At 46.0% G+C, this 22,268-nt stretch overlaps 1 protein-coding gene across 16 annotated transcripts in view; it reads left to right on the plus strand.

The window, feature by feature from the left end:
- Nucleotides 1–22,268, plus strand: part of NFIA (nuclear factor I A) — a 381,842-nt gene that overhangs the window by 341,833 nt on the left and 17,741 nt on the right. For 9 of the 16 annotated variants that reach the window (XM_072128276.1, XM_072128283.1, XM_072128281.1 and 6 more), the window contains 2 exons: nucleotides 1,702–1,725; nucleotides 10,558–10,649. In XM_072128276.1, coding sequence (XP_071984377.1) covers nucleotides 1,702–1,725; nucleotides 10,558–10,649 — 116 coding nt within the window. The remainder of the gene's footprint in view (nucleotides 1–1,701; nucleotides 1,726–10,557; nucleotides 10,650–22,268) is intronic. The other 7 variants (XM_072128277.1, XM_072128282.1, XM_072128286.1 and 4 more) reach the window with 1 other exon arrangement.

Here is a 22,268-nt window from a genome sequence, read left to right on the forward strand (position 1 = left end):
AATACAGCCTATCCATCACTAGAGAGCAGCGGTGCCATCACTGAGAATACAGCCTATCCATCACTAGAGAGCAGCGGTGCCATCACTGAGAGTACAGCCTATCCATCACTAGAGAGCAGCGGAGCCATCACTGAGAATACAGCCTATCCATCACTAGAGAGCAGCGGTGCTATCACTGAGAATATAGCCTATCCATCACTAGAGAGCAGCGGTGCCATCACTGAGAATACAGCCTATCCATCACTAGAGAGCAGTGGTGATATCACTGAGAATACAGCCTATCCATCACTAGAGAGCAGCGGTGCCATCACTGAGAATACAGCCTATCCATCACTAGAGAGCAGCGGTGCCATCACTGAGAATACAGCCTATCCATCACTAGAGAACAGCGGTGCCATCATTGAGAATACAGCCTATCCATCACTAGAGAACAGCGGTGCCATCACTGAGAATACAGCCTATCCATCACTAGAGAGCAGTGGTGATATCACTGAGAATACAGCCTATCCATCACTAGAGAGCAGCGGTGCCATCACTGAGAATACAGCCTATCCATCACTAGAGAGCAGCGGTGCCATCACTGAGAATACAGCCTATCCATCACTAGAGAGCAGCAGTGCCATCACTGAGAATACAGCCTATCCATCACTAGAGAGCAGCGGTGCCATCACTGAGAATACAGCCTATCCATCACTAGAGAGCAGCGGTGCCATCACTGAGAATACAGCCTATCCATCACTAGAGAGCAGCGCTGCCATCACTGAGAATACAGCCTATCCATCACTAGAGAGCAGCGGTGCCATCACTGAGAATACAGCCTATCCATCACTAGAGAGCAGCGCTGCCATCACTGAGAATACAGCCTATCCATCACTAGAGAGCAGCGGTGCCATCACTGAGAATACAGCCTATCCATCACTAGAGAGCAGCGGTGCCATCACTGAGAATACAGCCTATCCATCACTAGAGAGCAGCGGTGCCATCACTGAGAATACAGCCTATCCATCACCAGAGAGCAGCGGTGACATCACTGAGAATACAGCCTATCCATCACTAGAGAGCGGCGGTACCATCACTGAGAATACAGCCTATCCATCACTAGAGAGCAGCGGTGCCATCACTGAGAATACAGCCTATCCATCACTAGAGAGCAGCGGTGCCATCACTGAGAATACAGCCTATCCATCACTAGAGAGCAGCCGTGATATCACTGAGAATACAGCCTATCCATCACTAGAGAGCAGCGGTGCCATCACTGAGAATACAGCCTATCCATCACTAGAGAGCAGCGGTGCCATCACTGAGAATACAGCCTATCCATCACTAGAGAGCAGCGGTGCCATCACTGAGAATACAGCCTATCCCTCACTAGAGAGCAGCGGTGCCATTACTGAGAATACAGCCTATCCATCACTAGAGAGCAGCGCTGCCATCACTGAGAATACAGCCTATCCATCACTAGAGAGCAGCGGTGCCATCACTGAGAATACAGCCTATCCATCACTAGAGAGCAGCGGTGCCATCACTGAGAATACAGCCTATCCATCACTAGAGAGCAGCGGTCCTTGGGATTTCATACATGTTGTGATGTGTTACTAGGATACAGCTGGATTCTTTGCTTTTCTTCACTTTTCTGTCTGATGCCTTTTCTCTGCTTTTTATTAATCTTTTGCTTCTTTTGCTTTTGTGCGGCTCTTGCAGAACAGACAGGATTGCTTAATTCAGGTAATGGGGCAATGCATTTCGCTCACTGTCCGGGTATTTGTCCTATAACATGGAGACCCTTGAGTCCTGCCATCCATTACTCATCATTGTATCCTATGTCTAGTTATTGCTGGTATTGTGTCACTACCATAATATAAAGGAATAATCTCTAAGAGGGTCCCCAATTATTAGCAGTAATAACCTTCTATTATAATAGGGGTCCTAAGTATTATACATCATTCATAGTCCTAGTATCATATGGACAGAGGGACTACTAGGACCTTCTACTCTATTAGGGTTCCTGTAGTACATTGGTCGGCACATATGGGGCAGATGGACCTTCTACACTAATAGGGTCGTATCACTTATATGGGGTAAGGGGATCATTGGGACCTGCTACTCTTGTAAGGCTATAGCACTGGTCTGCTCCTATGGGACAGATGGACCTTGGGGACCTTCTACTCTAATAGGGTCACAGCACTGGGGTATTATCACATGGGGCAGACCTTTATCTCACTTACTCTATAGTTGTGCCTCCTCATGTTATGGTAGCCTCCTCTAATGGGATACCTACCTATTCTGTATTATGCTTAGCAGTGTTATTCCCGTTTGGACCTTTGGGGTCTTCTACTCTAGTAATGTCCCTAAATATAATACATCATTATTAGCCCTGGTGTCCTTATATTGGCGCAGAGGGATCATTGGGACCTCCTGTTCTAGTAGGTCCCTCCCTGTTATACAAGGCACAGTTACTCCTTTGTGGGACCCTATAATTCCCTTCCCCTATCGTAATGGAGGTCATCGGAAGGCTAGAGCATTATAGTGCAGGGGCCATTGGTAGGGTAGAGTATTATAGTGCGGGGGACATTGGAAGAGTAGAGTATTATAGTGCTGGGGCCATCGGAAGGGTAGAGCATTATAGTGCGGGGGCCATTGGAAGGGTAGAGTATTATAGTGCTGGGGCCATTGGAAGGGTAGAGTATTATAGTGCTGGGGCCATCGGAAGGGTAGAGTATTATAGTGCAGGGCCATTGGTAGGGTAGAGTATTATAGTGCAGGGGCCATTGGAAGGGTAGAGTATTATAGTGCAGGGTGCCATTGGTAGGGTAGAGTATTATAGTGCAGGGGCCATTGGAAGGGTAGAGCATTATAGTGCAGGGGCCATTGGAAGGGTAGAGTATTATAGTGCAGGGGCCATTGGAAGGGTAGAGCATTATAGTGCGGGAGGCATTGGAAGGGTAGAGCATTATAGTGCAGGGGCCATTGGAAGAGTAGAGTATTATAGTACGGGGGACATTGGAAGAGTAGAGTATTATAGTACGGGGGACATTGGAAGGGTAGAGTATTACAGTGCAGGGGCCATTGGAAGGGTAGAGTATTATAGTGCAGGGGCCATTGGAAGGGTAGAGCATTATAGTGCGGGAGGCATTGGAAGGGTAGAGCATTATAGTGCGGGGGCCATTGGAAGGGTAGAGTATTATAGTGCAGGGGCCATTGGAAGGGTAGAGCATTATAGTGCGGGAGGCATTGGAAGGGTAGAGCATTATAGTGCCGGGGCCTTTGGAAGGGTAGAGTATTATAGTGCGGGGGCCATTGGAAGGGTAGAGCATTATAGTGCGGGGGCCATTGGAAGGGTAGAGCATTATAGTGCGGGGGCCATTGGAAGGGTAGAGCATTATAGTGCGGGGGCCATTGGAAGGGTAGAGCATTATAGTGCAGGGGCCATTGGTAGGGTAGAGTATTATAGTGCGGGGGACATTGGAAGAGTAGAGTATTATAGTGCGGGGGACATTGGAAGGGTAGAGTATTACAGTGCAGGGGCCATTGGTAGGGTAGAGTATTATAGTGCAGGGGCCATTGGTAGGGTAGAGTATTATAGTGCAGGGGCCATTGGTAGGGTAGAGTATTATAGTGCAGGGGCCATTGGAAGAGTAGAGTATTATAGTGCGGGGGCCATTGGGTGGGTAGAGTATTATAGTGCAGGGGCCATTGGGTGGGTAGAGTATTATAGTGCCGGGGCCATTGGAAGGGTTGAGTATTATAGTGCGGGGGCCATTGGGTGGGTAGAGTATTATAGTGCGGGGGGCATCGGAAGGGTAGAGCATTATAGTGCGGGGGCCATTGGTAGGGTTGAGTATTATAGTGCGGGGGCCATTGGGTGGGTAGAGTATTTTAGTGCAGGGGCCATTGGGTGGGTAGAGTATTATAGTGCGGGTGCCATTGGTAGAGTTGAGTATTAGAGTGCGGGGGCCATTGGGTGGGTAGAGTATTATAGTGCAGGGGCCATTGGGTGGGTAGAGTATTATAGTGCGGGTGCCATTGGTAGGGTAGAGTATTATAGTGCGGGGGCCATTGGGTGGGTAGAGTATTATAGTGCGGGTGCCATTGGAAGGGTAGAGTATTATAGTGCGGGGGCCATTGGTAGGGTAGAGTATTATAGTGCGGGGGCCATTGGTAGGGTAGAGCATTATAGTGCGGAGGGCATTGGAAGGGTAGAGTATTATTGTATGGGGGACATTGGAAGGGTAGAGTATTATAGTGCGGGGGCCATTGGAAGGGTAGAGTATTATTGTATGGGGGACATTGGAAGGGTAGAGTATTATAGTGCGGGGGCCATTGGAAGGGTAGAGTATTATAGTGCGGGGGCCATTGGAAGGGTAGAGTATTATAGTGCGGGGGCCATTGGAAGGGTAGAGTATTATAGTGCGGGGGCCATTGGAAGGGTAGAGTATTATAGTGCAGGGGCCATTGGAAGGGTAGAGCATTATAGTGCGGAGGGCATTGGGTGTGTAGAGTATTATAGTGGGGGGGCCATTGGAAGGGTAGAGTATTATAGTGCGGGGGCCATTGGAAGGGTAGAGTATTATAGTGCAGGGGCCATTGGTAGGGTAGAGCATTATAGTGCGGGGGCCATTGGGTGTGTAGAGTATTATAGTGGGGGGGCCATTGGAAGGGTAGAGTATTATAGTGCGGGGGCCATTGGAAGGGTAGAGTATTATAGTGCAGGGGCCATTGGAAGGGTAGAGTATTATAGTGCTGGGGCCATTGGAAGGGTAGAGTATTATAGTGCAGAGGCCATCAGAAGGGTAGAGTATTATAGTGCTGGGGCCATTGGAAGGGTAGCGTATTATAGTGCGGGGGCCATTGGAAGGGTAGAGTATTATAGTGCGGGGGCCATTGGAAGGGTAGCGTATTATAGTGCGGGGGCCATTGCAGTAACATTCCCCATTGAAGTGCTTGGCCCCCTAGAAGTTGCGTCTCCTGCGTTGCGCTTCCTCTTCTCTCCGTAGAGTTCTGGTGCTGCTGACTAGTCACAGGACGAGCCGGGACGTCCGGCATCAGAAGATGCAGAAACCGTTCCCCCGGTTATGAATAAGTTATAGTCCTGAGATGTAAGTGCGTCTCGCCTGATTACAGGAAGCTCTTCATGGAACGGCGGATGAAAGAGCGAAGCTGCGTCTCACGTGCATTAGGTTTATGGCTCTGCTCCCTCAGGGGCTCTCAGAGCCCGGACCAAGTGTGAGATCGCACCAACGTCTTGCAGGTTCCTCGGCTTTTATGCAGGAAGATGCTCATTATTGCCTCCTGGATCTTGTATCTCGGATCCTTCCAGTCTGATGGGGCAGGAAATGTCCGACCCATTAGGTTCATATCTGTAATCACAGACTCTAGTGATGCCCGTCCCCGGGGGTCCCACCTTCCCTGAATGGTTACTCTAATCTATAGTGCTGGATACTAAAGCTCATGAGTCCAGTGGATAACCTGAGGCGCAATGGGCCAAATTTACTAAGAACAGATCAGTGTGTACTATGTGCAGTAACATGTGCAGTAACTACTCCCTGCATGCTATATACTACTCCCTGCATGCTCTGTACTACTCCCTGCATGCACTATACTACTCCCTGCATGCTATATACTACTCCCTGCATGCTATATACTACTCCCTGCATGCTATATACTACTCCCTGCATGCACTATACTACTCCCTGCATGCTGTATACTACTCCCTGCATGCACTATACTACTCCCTGCATGCTATACACTACTCCCTACATGCTATATACTACTCCCTGCATTCTCTGTACTACTTCCTGCATGCTATATACTACTCCCTGCATTCTCTGTACTACTTCCTGCATGCTATATACTACTCCCTGCATGCTCTGCACTACTCCCTGCATGCCCTATACAACACCCCATATGCTCTATACAACTCCCTGCATGCTCTGTACTACTCCCTGCATGCTCTATACTACTCCCTGCATGCACTGTACTACTCTCTGCATGCTCTGTACTACTCTCTGCATGCTCTGTACTACTCTCTGCATGCTCTGTTCTACTCCCTGCATGCTCTGAACTACTCCCTGCATGCTCTGTACTACTCCCTGCATGCTCTGTACTACTCCCTGCATGCTATATACTACTCCCTGCATGCTCTATACTATTCCCTGCATGCTATATACTACTCCCTGCATGCTCTGTACTACTCCCTGCATGGACTGTACTACTCCCTGCATGCACTATACTACTCCCTGCATGGACTATACTACTCCCTGCATGCTCTGTACTACTCCCTGCATGCTCTGTACTACTCCCTGCATGCTCTGTACAACTCCCTGCACGCTCTATACTACTCCCTGCATGCTCTGTACTACTCCCTGCATTACTGTGTTTGTAAATGCAGATATGACAGCAAGCAGAGATCTTGAAAATGGGGAAATAAAAACTAGAATAGAAAGTTTTAGAAGTTTTCATTTGGATGATTAGTAATTAATAAGCGATAACATAATCACAAGGGATAATTAAGCTCCCAATCAGATGTGAGTCATATGGATGGTGTCGCGCCATTGTGTATGTGATGGTGCGGTGGCGGCGCAGCCCCCCCATCCGTGTCTCCTTATATATGAGCCGTCGCCCCTGATCAGCGCTCATTGCTTAGACACTTAATTAGATAAAACATTGCACTAATTATTAAGCCGGTCTGAGCGCACGCTCCGGGCAGAATATTGTGAAAGGGTTAATAATCAGATTGAGGCGGTCGGTGGCGAGTGCGGCGGCGGTGGCGCGGTACCGACAGCTCATTTAATGATATTTACGATCTCACTTAAGTTCTATTTCATAATTAAATAAGAGACTAAGATGCAATAATTTGCCGTCATTACTTAGCATTTCATTACTCCGGAGCTGCGCTCACATTTACCAGCAGACGTCTGCGGCGCAGGATTGTGGTCACATCCACGTCTCCCGCCTGGTGGCTAAATGTGTTTGACACCCTGAACTCTCGCGTCTCGCCTGTTACAGAGCCAATTAGTGTTTCTTACAAGAAGCGCGGGGGGGGGGGGGGGGGGATTACTTCCAGGACTCCGGGAGTCATAGCCCAATCCGAGTAATAGAGCCCGGGACTATAAAGGGGAACTCCGATCTCTACAACTGCCTCCAGTCCAGCTGGTACCAGGGGGTGTCCCGAAATAATCTGCCGTCCCATCCTCCTCCTTCACCCAGTTACACGGCCAATAGATGCCCCTTCTTCTTCTATCTATTAGCCATGTCTGGTTGACATATTTGAAGATTTCAGGTCCTACTTGGTGGAGAAGCTGATATTGGCCCCATGCTGGACTATTGCAGGGCCTTGTCTGACCCTTCTTTATATTTTGATCTTTAACTATTTCCAGGCCACCTCCTCAGTCCTGTAGTCTCAGGCCCATGATCTCAGGCCCATAGTCTCAGGCCCATAGTCTCAGTCCCATAGTCTCAGGCCCATACTTGCAGGTCCATAGTCTCAGGCCCGTAGTCTCAGGCCCGTAGTCTCAGGCCCGTAGTCTCAGGCCCATAGTCTCAGGCCCATAGTCTCAGGCCCATAGTCTCAGGCCCATAGTCTCAGGCCCATAATCTCAGGCCCGTAGTCTCAGGCCCGTAGTCTCAGGCCCATAGTCTCAGGCCCGTAGTCTCAGGCCCGTAGTCTCAGGCCCATAGTCTCAGGCCCATAATCTCAGGCCCGTAGTCTCAGGCCCGTAGTCTCAGGCCCATAGTCTCAGGCCCGTAGTCTCAGGCCCGTAGTCTCAGGCCCGTAGTCTCAGGCCCATAGTCTCAGGCCCATAGTCTCAGGCCCATAGTCTCAGGCCCATAGTCTCAGGCCCATAGTCTCGGGCCCATAGTCTCGGGCCCATAGTCTTGGGCCCATAGTCTTGGGCCCATAGTCTCGGGCCCATAGTCTCGGGCCCCTAGTCTCAGGCCCATAATCTAAGACCCATACTCGTAGGCCCCTAGTCTCAGGCCCCTGGTCTCAGGCCCACAGTTGCAGGTCCGTAGTCTCAGGCCCATACTCGAAGGTCCATAGTCTCAGGCCGGTAGTCTCAAACCCATATTCGAAGGTCCATACTCCCAGGCCCATACTTGCAGGTCCGTAGTCTCAGGCCCATACTCGCAGGTCCGTAGTCTCAGGCTCATAGTCATAGGCCCGTAGTCTCAGGCCCCTGGTCTCAGGCCCATACTCGCAGGCCCATACTTGCAGGTCCGTTGTCTCAGGCCCAGACTCGCAGGTCCGTAGTCTCAGGCTCATAGTCTCAGGCCCGTAGTCTCAGGCCCCTGGTCTCAGGCCCAGACTCGCAGGTCCGTAGTCTCAGACTCATAATCTCAGGCCCATAGTCTCAGGCCCCTGGTCTCAGGCCCAGACTCGCAGGTCCGTGGTCTCAGGCCCATACTCGCAGGTTCATACTTGCAGGTCCATAGTCTCAGGCCCAGACTCTCAGGTCCGTAGTCTCAGACCCAGACTCGCAGGTCCGTAGTCTCAGGCCCAGACTCGCAGGTCCGTAGTCTCAGGCCCAGACTCGCAGGCCCATACTTGCAGGTCCGTAGTCTCAGGCCCAGACTCGCAGGTCCGTAGTCTCAGGCCCAGACTCGCAGGTCCTTAGTCTCAGGCCCAGACTTGCAGGTCCGTAGTCTCAGGCTATCCCACAAGGCAGCTGTTTTCATGTAGAAATCGTCTTTTGAGAACTTTCTGTAGTGACTATTTCTGTCCGGCAGATATTCGGAGCGATTATGACTGGAGGCCCGGACCTGACTAATCAGGAGTCATTATAGAGGATGTAACACTTACCCGTATACTTACTCATTCCCGGGTCCGGGCGGCGGCTCTGAGCCTCTCATTAACCTCCTTTACATATTACTGATAGTTAAAGGGAAATTAAAATAAATACAACCCCAAAAACTTTAAGGGAGCAGAGAAGAAGGTGTGAGGTATTGTACCTTTGGAGATGTGTAATCTAATCTTTGTGTATGTTTTAGAAGCCGGACTGTGATATGCTTTATATTCCAGAAATGTACTTGGTACATATCCTCACACTGCTGTGCTCTGTGCAGGCAGTGTCAGATATTGTCCCTGGATAGAGATTTATATTGTAGTAGCAGCAGGACTGTGATATATGGATTTATTTTCCAGGATTGTGGCTTCTTTTAGTGCACGGGAATAGGGGTAGTTGTCCTCACACTGCTGTTCTGTTCTGTGTCCTCCACATTGAGCTGCTCCACACCCAGTCCACAGGTGAAGCAGTTGTCTGGTTAGATTTACAGCTTTCACTCAGAGCTGTTGGCGGAATAACACAGTACAGTACAGTACTTGGAGCAGCTACAATCCTGGAATATACATCCATTTGTCACAGTCCTGCTGCCACTAACAACATACACAAAAGTTACACATCAACCCAGGAACAATACCTAACACTGTCTGCAGAGAGCGCAGTGTGAGAAAACAAAACCCTGTGCACTCGGAGAAGCTACAATCCTGGAATATAAATTCTATATCACAGTCCTGCTGCTACTAACAACATACACAAAGGTCTGATTACACATCTCTCCAGGGACAATACCTAACATTGTCTGCAGAAAGCACAGAGCACATCCGTGTGAGGAAAAAAAAACCCCAGTGCACTCGGAGAAGCTACAATCCTGGAATATAAATTCTATATCACAGTCCTGCTGCTACTAACAACATACACAAAGGTCTGATTACACATCTCTCCCGGGACAATACCTAACACTGTCTGCAGAGAGCACAGCAGTGTGAGGAAAAAAACCCAGTGCACTCGGAGAAGCTAAAAACGTGGATTATAAATCCATATATCACAGTCCTGCTGCTACTAACAACACACACATATCTCTGATACTGGTCATACTATACTTCCTGATACAACTGGGGCCATATTTCCAGGAGGAATAACACGGACCGGGAACTTTTTAGTAACTATTAGGTAGGAGAGCCCAAGGTGTTGTTCCCCTTTAAGGGCAGCTCGGGGCACACGTGCAGTGGCTCCCTCCATGGTTATGGATCATGCGGATTGCAGCTCATGTTAATCACTTGTCAGGGATGTTTGGGGAGCGCTTCCCCCGTGTAAGTGACTCCGGGATCCTGCGGTCTTGCTCCGCTCCTATTTGCAGACGCGTTCGTCTATAATATAATTATTACGCTGCTCCGGTCGTCCTGTGACTCGCAGCCTTCAGAATAATATCCGTGGGCTTGGAGCGGCTCCAGCTCTGCAATAAAGCTTTGAACCTTAAATTGATTCCCCTCCCCCCTCCCCCCCCCCCATGTATGGAAATAATGTGCGGACTTCACAAGAAGCCACAATCTCCTTCCCCTGTGAGTGCAGAAAAGGGAAAGAACATCTGGGAAAAGGGTCCGGCCTCGGAATTATAATGTAGCTTCCAGTTATGTAATAATAACCTGCATCTATAGGGGGCGCCATTCATACTGGGGAATTCAGTAAGATCCATTCATATCAGTCTTCTATGTGTCACATTATTGTATATTTTATATTGTTACATTGTATTCACCTTTTATATCTTCTTCATCCGCAGCCTATTCAACGCCCAGCACTTCCCCCGCAAACCGATTTGTCAGTGTTGGACCACGGGATCCAAGCTTTGTAAATATCCCTCAACAGACTCAGGTACAAGACCCTTTGTATTTTCTTACCTGACAGGTATTTAGATTACACTGAGCCAGCAGAATAGTGAGTGCAGCTCTGGAGTATAATACAGGCTGTAACTCAGGATCAGTACAGGATAAGTAATGTCATGTATGTACACAGTGACTGCACCAGCAGCAGAATAGTGAGCGCAGCTCTGGGGTATAATACAGGATGTAACTCAGGATCAGTACAGGATAAGTAATGTCATGTATGTACACAGTGACTGCACCAGCAGCAGAATAGTGAGTGCAGCTCTGGGGTATAATACAGGATGTAACTCAGGATCAGTACAGGATAAGTAATGTCATGTATGTACACAGTGACTGCACCAGCAGCAGAATAGTGAGTGCAGCTCTGGGGTATAATACAGGATGTAACTCAGGATCAGTACAGGATAAGTAATGTCATGTATGTACACAGTGACTGCACCAGCAGCAGAATAGTGAGTGCAGCTCTGGAGTATAATACAGAATGTAACTCAGGATCAGTACAGGATAAGTAATGTCATGTATGTACACAGTGACTGCACCAGCAGCAGATAGTGAGTGCAGCTCTGGAGTATAATACAGGATGTAACTCAGGATCAGTACAGGATAAGTAATGTCATGTATGTACACAGTCACTGCACCAGCAGCAGAATAGTGAGTGCAGCTCTGGATGTATAATACAGGATGTAACTCAGGATCAGTACAGGATAAGTAATGTCATGTATGTACACAGTGACTGCACCAGCAGCAGAATAGTGAGAGCAGCTCTGGAGTATAATACAGGATGTAACTCAGGATCAGTACAGGATAAGTAATGTCATGTATGTACACAGTGACTGCACCAGCAGCAGAATAGTGAGTGCAGCTCTGGAGTATAATACAGAATGTAACTCAGGATCAGTACAGGATAAGTAATGTCATGTATGTACACAGTGACTGCACCAGCAGCAGATAGTGAGTGCAGCTCTGGAGTATAATACAGGATGTAACTCAGGATCAGTACAGGATAAGTAATGTCATGTATGTACACAGTCACTGCACCAGCAGCAGAATAGTGAGTGCAGCTCTGGATGTATAATACAGGATGTAACTCAGGATCAGTACAGGATAAGTAATGTCATGTATGTACACAGTGACTGCACCAGCAGCAGAATAGTGAGAGCAGCTCTGGAGTATAATACAGGATGTAACTCAGGATCAGTACAGGATAAGTAATGTCATGTATGTACACAGTGACTGCACCAGCAGCAGAATAGTGAGTGCAGCTCTGGGGTATAATACAGGATGTAACTCAGGATCAGTACAGGATAAGTAATGTCATGTATATACACAGTGACTGCACCAGCAGCAGAATAGTGAGTGCAGCTCTGGGGTATAATACAGGATGTAACTCAGGATCAGTACAGGATAAGTAATGTCATGTATGTACACAGTGACTGCACCAGCAGCAGGATAGTGAGTGCAGCTCTGGAGTATAATACAGGATGTAACTCAGGATCAGTACAGGATAAGTAATGTCATGTATGTACACAGTGACTGCACCAGCAGCAGAATAGTGACTGCAGCTCTGGGGTATAATACAGAATGTAACTCAGGATCAGTACAGGATAAGTAATGTCATGTATGTACACAGTGACTGCACCAGCAGCAGAATAGTGAGTGCAGCTCTGGGGTATAATACAGGATGTAACTCAGGATCAGTACAGGATAAGTAATGTCATGTATGTACACAGTGACTGCACCAGCAGCAGAATAGTGACTGCAGCTCTGGGGTATAATACAGGATGTAACTCAGGATCAGTACAGGATAAGTAATGTCATGTATGTACACAGTGACTGCACCAGCAGCAGAATAGTGAGTGTAGCTCTTGGGTATAATACAGGATGTAACTCAGGATCAGTACAGGATAAGTAATGTCATGTATGTACACAGTGACTGCACCAGCAGCAGAATAGTGAGTGCAGCTCTGGGGTATAATACAGGATGTAACTCAGGATCAGTACAGGATAAGTAATGTCATGTATGTACACAGTGACTGCACCAGCAGCAGAATAGTGAGTGCAGCTCTGGAGTATAATACAGAATGTAACTCAGGATCAGTACAGGATAAGTAATGTCATGTATGTACACAGTGACTGCACCAGCAGCAGATAGTGAGTGCAGCTCTGGAGTATAATACAGGATGTAACTCAGGATCAGTACAGGATAAGTAATGTCATGTATGTACACAGTCACTGCACCAGCAGCAGAATAGTGAGTGCAGCTCTGGATGTATAATACAGGATGTAACTCAGGATCAGTACAGGATAAGTAATGTCATGTATGTACACAGTGACTGCACCAGCAGCAGAATAGTGAGTGCAGCTCTGGAGTATAATACAGGATGTAACTCAGGATCAGTACAGAATAAGTAATGTCATGTATGTACACAGTGACTGCACCAGCAGCAGAATAGTGAGTGCAGCTCTGGAGTATAATACAGAATGTAACTCAGGATCAGTACAGGATAAGTAATGTCATGTATGTACACAGTGACTGCACCAGCAGCAGATAGTGAGTGCATCTCTGGAGTATAATACAGGATGTAACTCAGGATCAGTACAGGATAAGTAATGTCATGTATGTACACAGTCACTGCACCAGCAGCAGAATAGTGAGTGCAGCTCTGGATGTATAATACAGGATGTAACTCAGGATCAGTACAGGATAAGTAATGTCATGTATGTACACAGTGACTGCACCAGCAGCAGAATAGTGAGAGCAGCTCTGGAGTATAATACAGGATGTAACTCAGGATCAGTACAGGATAAGTAATGTCATGTATGTACACAGTGACTGCACCAGCAGCAGAATAGTGAGTGCAGCTCTGGAGTATAATACAGAATGTAACTCAGGATCAGTACAGGATAAGTAATGTCATGTATGTACACAGTGACTGCACCAGCAGCAGATAGTGAGTGCAGCTCTGGAGTATAATACAGGATGTAACTCAGGATCAGTACAGGATAAGTAATGTCATGTATGTACACAGTCACTGCACCAGCAGCAGAATAGTGAGTGCAGCTCTGGATGTATAATACAGGATGTAACTCAGGATCAGTACAGGATAAGTAATGTCATGTATGTACACAGTGACTGCACCAGCAGCAGAATAGTGAGAGCAGCTCTGGAGTATAATACAGGATGTAACTCAGGATCAGTACAGGATAAGTAATGTCATGTATGTACACAGTGACTGCACCAGCAGCAGAATAGTGAGTGCAGCTCTGGGGTATAATACAGGATGTAACTCAGGATCAGTACAGGATAAGTAATGTCATGTATATACACAGTGACTGCACCAGCAGCAGAATAGTGAGTGCAGCTCTGGGGTATAATACAGGATGTAACTCAGGATCAGTACAGGATAAGTAATGTCATGTATGTACACAGTGACTGCACCAGCAGCAGGATAGTGAGTGCAGCTCTGGAGTATAATACAGGATGTAACTCAGGATCAGTACAGGATAAGTAATGTCATGTATGTACACAGTGACTGCACCAGCAGCAGAATAGTGAGTGCAGCTCTGGGGTATAATACAGGCTGTAACTCAGGATCAGTACAGGATAAGTAATGTCATGTATGTACACAGTGACTGCACCAGCAGCAGAATAGTGAGTGCAGCTCTGGAGTATAATACAGGATGTAACTCAGGATCAGTACAGGATAAGTAATGTCATGTATGTACACAGTGACTGCACCAGCAGCAGAATAGTGAGTGCAGCTCTGGGGTATAATACAGGATGTAACTCAGGATCAGTACAGGATAAGTAATGTCATGTATGTACACAGTGACTGCACCAGCACCAGAATAGTGAGAGCAGCTCTGGAGTATAATACAGGATGTAACTCAGGATCAGTACAGGATAAGTAATGTCATGTATGTACACAGTCACTGCACCAGCAGCAGAATAGTGAGTGCAGCTCTGGATGTATAATACAGGATGTAACTCAGGATCAGTACAGGATAAGTAATGTCATGTATGTACACAGTGACTGCACCAGCAGCAGAATAGTGAGTGCAGCTCTGGAGTATAATACAGGATGTAACTCAGGATCAGTACAGGATAAGTAATGTCATGTATGTACACAGTGACTGCAGCAGCAGCAGAATAGTGAGTGCAGCTCTGGGGTATAATACAGGATGTAACTCAGGATGAGTACAGGATAAGTAATGTCATGTATGTACACAGTGACTGCACCAGCAGCAGAATAGTGAGTGCTGCTCTGGGGTATAATACAGGATGTAACTCAGGATCAGTACAGGATAAGTAATGTCATGTATGTACACAGTGACTGCACCAGCAGCAGAATAGTGAGTGCAGCTCTGGAGTATAATACAGGATGTAACTCAGGATCAGTACAGGATAAGTAATGTCATGTATGTACACAGTGACTGCACCAGCAGCAGAATAGTGAGTGCAGCTCTGGGGTATAATACAGGATGTAACTCAGGATCAGTACAGGATAAGTAATGTCATGTATGTACACAGTGACTGCACCAGCAGCAGAATAGTGAGTGCAGCTCTGGAGTATAATACAGGATGTAACTCAGGATCAGTACAGGATAAGTAATGTCATGTATGTACACAGTGACTGCACCAGCAGCAGAATAGTGAGTGCAGCTCTGGATGTATAATACAGGATGTAACTCAGGATCAGTACAGGATAAGTAATGTCATGTATGTACACAGTGACTGCACCAGCAGCAGAATAGTGAGTGCAGCTCTGGAGTATAATACAGGATGTAACTCAGGATCAGTACAGGATAAGTAATGTCATGTATGTACACAGTGACTGCAGCAGCAGCAGAATAGTGAGTGCAGCTCTGGGGTATAATACAGGATGTAACTCAGGATGAGTACAGGATAAGTAATGTCATGTATGTACACAGTGACTGCACCAGCAGCAGAATAGTGAGTGCTGCTCTGGGGTATAATACAGGATGTAACTCAGGATCAGTACAGGTTAAGTAATGTCATGTATGTACACAGTGACTGCACCAGCAGCAGAATAGTGAGTGCAGCTCTGGAGTATAATACAGGATGTAACTCAGGATCAGTACAGGATTAGTAATGTCATGTATGTACACAGTGACTGCACCAGCAGCAGAATAGTGAGTGCAGCTCTGGGGTATAATACAGGATGTAACTCAGGATCAGTACAGGATAAGTAATGTCATGTATGTACACAGTCACTGCACCAGCAGCAGAATAGTGAGTGCAGCTCTGGATGTATAATACAGGATGTAACTCAGGATCAGTACAGGATAAGTAATGTCATGTATGTACACAGTGACTGCACCAGCAGCAGAATAGTGAGTGCAGCTCTGGGGTATAATACAGGATGTAACTCAGGATCAGTACAGGATAAGTAATGTCATGTATGTACACAGTGACTGCACCAGCAGCAGAATAGTGAGTGCAGCTCTGGGGTATAATACAGGATGTGACTCAGGATCAGTACAGGATAAGTAATGTCATGTATGTACACAGTGACTGCACCAGCAGCAGAATAGTGAGTGCAGCTCTGGCGTATAATACAGGATGTAACTCAGGATCAGTACAGGATAAGTAATGTCATGTATGTACACAGTGACTGCACCAGCAGCAGAATAGTGAGTGCAGCTCTGGTGTATAACACAGGATGTAACTCAGGATCAGTACAGGATAAGTAATGTCATGTATGTACACAGTGACTGCACCAGCAGCAGAATAGTGACTGCAGCTCTGGGGTATAATACAGGATGTAACTCAGGATCAGTACAGGATTAGTAATGTCATGTATGTACACAGTGACTGCACCAGCACCAGAATAGTGAGAGCAGCTCTGGAGTATAATACAGGATGTAACTCAGGATCAGTACAGGATAAGTAATGTCATGTATATACACAGTGACTGCACCAGCAGCAGAATAGTGAGTGCAGCTCTGGGGTATAATACAGGATGTAACTCAGGATCAGTACAGGATAAGTAATGTCATGTATGTACACAGTGACTGCACCAGCAGCAGGATAGTGAGTGCAGCTCTGGAGTATAATACAGGATGTAACTCAGGATCAGTACAGGATAAGTAATGTCATGTATGTACACAGTGACTGCACCAGCAGCAGAATAGTGACTGCAGCTCTGGGGTATAATACAGAATGTAACTCAGGATCAGTACAGGATAAGTAATGTCATGTATGTACACAGTGACTGCACCAGCAGCAGGATAGTGAGTGCAGCTCTGGAGTATAATACAGGATGTAACTCAGGATCAGTACAGGATAAGTAATGTCATGTATGTACACAGTGACTCCACCAGCAGCAGAATAGTGAGTGCAGCTCTGGGGTATAATACAGGATGTAACTCAGGATCAGTACAGGATAAGTAATGTCATGTATGTACACAGTGACTGCACCAGCAGCAGAATAGTCAGTGCAGCTCTGGAGTATAATACAGGATGTAACTCAGGATCAGTACAGGATAAGTAATGTCATGTATGTACACAGTGACTGCACCAGCAGCAGAATAGTGAGTGCAGCTCTGGAGTATAATACAGGATGTAACTCAGGATCAGTACAGGGTAAGTAATGTCATGTATGTACACAGTGACTGCACCAGCAGCAGAATAGTGAGTGCAGCTCTGGGGTATAATACATTCCTGTATAGTACAGGAAGTTAGAATTGTTCATGTAAGGGGGTCGCTCTGCATCGTTGGCTGAGGTGGATGAGGACCCCTGTAAGAAGTTATACTGGGTGACCATTCATTATGTGGAATGAATCTCACGTGGACATAGAAGATGCTTTAGGGACGAGCACTTATGGATAATATATTTACCGCGTTGCACAGTATGAGGCTAAATCATTCCTCTCCCGGTAATGACAGGCGCTCGGCGCTCTCCCACCCGCCGCAGTTACTCACCTGTCACCTGTGTGTGATCGATGCCTTTGTGCACTCAGCGGGGATTTTACATTTTCCCTCCGTTTTGCTCTCTAGATGTTATATATTTGTTTTATTTTTTTGCCATAAATGTTACAGAATAGATTGTACTAGACTGTAGACGAGCAGCCGGTGACTGGAGATGTACCGGGACCTTTCATGTTTATTTCATGATCCTTTTAGGGGGCAGCCGATTGTGCCGGGGGCAGAGTTGACTCTTTCATGGGTTTTTTATTTGTTTTCTTCTCTTCCTGTGGTTCTAGACTGTTGTTATCGAATTTTGCTTTAGTCTTTCCGTTGCTATAAACCTTAAGTCCAAGCAAGTCCTTCAGATAAATAACCTCTGATGATTGACTATTTAGGGTTCGGTCACAAGCCTTTTGGGCATTACCATGTCAGAACCATCTTACGTTGGCCTTTTGCTTTATGATTTTGATGGTGATCTGTTGGAAGCATCTATTGAGTCCGGATTGTGGGTGGTAAAACGCGTCGGGATTAACTGGTTTATGAAAAGTCCTGAAGGATAGAATCCTTAATAGTCCCAAAAATTGGGTAAAAAATATGGAATCCTCCAACGGTGGACCAGCCAGGTTTTGGTTAGAACTTATTGGATGCACCAATTTCTGGCTAATGGTTTGGTAGAAACATGACAGTCATGGTCAGCACTGAGGTGACCAAAATATGGATCAATTAGGTGAAAATTGTGTGTCATCCTGAATTTACCCAAAAATACCAGTCTCAGCTCAACTTTTCAAGCCAAAACTCTTCTCTTGTTGACCCAAAGCATTCTTTCTGAGCTTCTTTCTCATCTTCTTTCTCATCCCGTACCAAGAAACCTAAGCTTCTATTCAACCCAGTTTTCAAGGATATTGTATCTAGAAGTTTCAGCTCACATCCTCCGAAGTCACCAAGAGTTGAACTGAAACCTCAGCAGAGCAGGAGGGCTCGATAAGACCTAAGCGGCTGAATTAAACAGCAGTTTAAAGGTAGCGGAGGAGTCAAGATACTCAAGGTCAGGGTAGGTGTCGCCCAACGTCAAGCCATATCAGAAGATAGTGGAAGGGATATTAAAAAGGAAGTATTCAGGCTCCGACACTGCATCAAAGATTCAAGAGTAAGGAAGCTAATGAGATCAGGAACTTTCCAAGCTACAATGATACAAATAAGCAAAGCAGAGAGTTTCTGCTGATCATGTAATATGAGTTCCATGAAGTGTTCCATGAAAGGACCCAAGAACACATCTGAAGGACCACTATTGGTAATGGTGGGAATTATTGTCCATCCAGTACCTAAATCTAAGGTCTGACTTCAAGTTCTTTCTTCACTTGTCGTGATTTCTGAGGTTGTCTCCATTTCTATAACGTTGCTGATTCTAATCTTTCAATTTTTCTGAGTTGGGTCATGAGTTAGGATAAACGCCCATTGGACACCCAGTAGATGTTCATAGTGATGGATAGGCCTGGTTCATCTGGAGTGCAGGACGCAATCCCTGCTAGGAACTTTCCAAGTCAATGGGGCACATTTACTTACCCGTCCATGCGCCATCCCCGATCCGGAATGTCCGTCCGGAATGCACATCTGATGTGATTCAAGAAGATTGTGCGCCCGATATCCTGCATGTGTCGCTTCCCCGCTCAGGTCCGACAGAGTTCACCTTCTTCTTCCTGGTGCATGTTAGTGCTTGAGCTTGTGACACAAATCGAAACTTAAATCCAGCGCTCAGTCCAAATCAGTCAGATTGTCCAACGGCCCGACCCCGATTTCCGTCGCATGAAAGCCGGCGCTGATGCGCCAAAATCCAATCGCGTGCAACACAATCCCCTTCTAAATCCCTGTCCCGGCAGCACGATCCTCAAAATGTCGGAAAACCCAACGGAAATGCGGACACGGGACCCTTAGTAAATAAGCCCCATTGTCATCATTATTAACAGAGTTTCTGCTGACCACATAATTTAGGAAAGAACAGAGAACTTGTCCTAGGAACTAATAGCAACAATGATGACTATGAGTGTTATGGACCAACAAGACCTTCATGGATGATCTGGATGAGGTTCCTCCATAGAGCTTCTGTTTGGGTCTACATACTGCTCCATGATATGTCCTGATTTCTGAGATTGTCTCCATCTCCATGTCCTTTTCTCCTCTGCTCTGTATTGGGTCTTCCCATAAAATGTCCAAAATAGGATAAATTTCCATCGAGCAGCCACTTATTTGGATGTACTTAGTGACAGATGGGCCCAGGTCATATTGAGCGTAGGATATAATCTCTTAATTTATGAACATTAATCAGAGCTGCCGTTCTGTTCCATGGAAAGAATCAAAATGTCATCTATAAACAGCATCAGGAGAGCGCAACGGCGTGTAAAATCCAATAGAGTGATGTGGACATCTTGATGGACAGGCACAGGGCGTCTTGTAGACCTGGTCATCCCATCCAGTCAGCAAAGATTAGGTGTCAATAAGATGTAAACAAAGACACTTATAAGGAGAAAACATAAATGGAGGCAACGAAAAAACCAAATAGGAGCAAAAATGGTCCAATGGCATTGACTCAGGAGATCGGCGGGACCTCTAATAGCGCGGGATACATCTCCATCCATCTCTATGAGATCACTGGAGGAGCACTTTAATACATCCGACACATGGGGCAAATTTACTTACCCGGTCCTGTCACGATCCGGACGGTCCGACGAAGATGAAGTCCAGCGCGATTCACGTAGCTCATGGGTCCGATTTCCTGCATCTGCCACTTCCACGCTCAGGTCCGAGTTCACCTTCTACTTCCCGGTGTATGTAAGTGCGTGTCTCGCGACACAATTCAAATTTTAAATCATGCGCGTAGTCTGAATCCGTTGGGTTGTGCGAAGGCCACAAGCTCCCCCCCCCCCCCCCAGGATTTGCATGGCATGAAAGTCGCCGTGATTGCGCCAAAATACGATTGCGTGCACCAAAAACCCCTGTTAGTAGACCCTTAGTGATGAGCCCCTATGAGTCGCCATAAAAGAAGCGGCAGATTGCAACTTTGTTACGTTGCAATTTATTCAGTTCTATGTTTTTTTAACCACTTTTTGTTCTGTTCTATTGAAAAAACATATTAGAGAAAGTTGTGTTATTTATATATATTATACACTAACGTTGTAGCTAAACATAAACTGAAAATCCTACAGTCAAAGTTGCAGTACGGTGTTCAAACCCTTTTTTTAATTAATTCAAATTTATACATTTCATTATATTTATATTATCCCTGATATATTCCTCAGTTTACAGAAGGGGAAAATGAAGAACATTGTGTATTTGTTTTTAGTTGACGTGTTAGCAACTTAAAATCTCACAGTTGAAGTTGCAGTAGGGTGTTTATCCTCACATAACATCTTGCAATTCCTTTATATTTCTGGACTCCTACCTCATCCCTTATACCTACACGTATTGATATAGAGGGACATGGGAGAAAGTTGCAGATTTATTTTACAGCTCTGTTGTGGCAATAGAAAACCCTACAAAGTTGTAGAATGGTGCTCATGTTCATTTCTTATTAAATCTAGTATTTTTTATTCCTATTTAGCCCTTGTAGTTACTCCTATTGACAGAGGTAAAAGGAAAAGAAATATTTATTTAGATGAAACTTTATAGCTTAACCCAGGGGCAACTGAAAGTCGTATTGTCAAAGTTGCAGTACGGCGCTTAATTTCTTGTGTTCAGTATTTAAAGCTCTTATTAAATCCTTCATATTTTTATTCTTATTTTATCTCCTATACATAAGATTTTTGTCTAAAAGCTACATAAAAGAAGCAGTAAATGTTTTTGTCTATGCCCCTCCCCCATAGCATTACCGTATATCCGTTTCGGCATCCTTACTTTTCTCTCTCCTTCCCTGCGTTCTCGCTTTTTCCTGCCTGTCAGACACTTTTGGACGGGTAACATCTATGTTGTTTCTATTTTTAACGAAACAACGATTTGCACTATTTCAGGAATGGCCGAACTCGACACCGGCTCAAGCGCCTGACAAAATCGCGCAGGTGGCGAATCCAAAACCTCATAAATCATTTGATTTAGAATCGGCCAGACTTTGCTCCTCCATCCTGGTCTGGACCCTTAAAGGTGCTCATCCCCTTAAAAGATGGAGGCAGAGACCCCATAAAGCCCAACATGGACTCCATATTTATTACTATTCTGTCCAATTGTGACAAACGTGCGCAAGCGCTAATCATCCTCCGCGTGTTACAATGTGTCAGTGCCGTTTTAATTTGTCAGTGCCGCTACAATGTGTCAGTGCCGCTACAATGTGTCAGTGCAGTTATAATGTGTCAGTACAGTTACAATGTGTCAGTACAGTTACAATGTGTCAGTACAGTTATAATGTATCGGTACAGTTACAATGTGTCAGTGCAGTTATAATGTATCGGTACAGTTACAATGTGTCAGTGCAGTTATAATGTGTCAGTGCTGTTACAATGTATCAGTGCAGTTACAATGTGTCAGTGCAGTTATAATGTATCGGTACAGTTACAATGTGTCAGTGCAGTTATAATGTATCGGTACAGTTACAATGTGTCAGTGCTGTTACAATGTATCAGTGCAGTTATGTGTCAGTGCAGTTATAATGTATCGGTACAGTTACAATGTGTCAGTGCAGTTACAATGTGT

This window comes from Engystomops pustulosus, chromosome 10, assembly GCF_040894005.1.
Source record: "Engystomops pustulosus chromosome 10, aEngPut4.maternal, whole genome shotgun sequence".
In the NCBI taxonomy this organism is placed as follows: domain Eukaryota; kingdom Metazoa; phylum Chordata; class Amphibia; order Anura; family Leptodactylidae; genus Engystomops; species Engystomops pustulosus.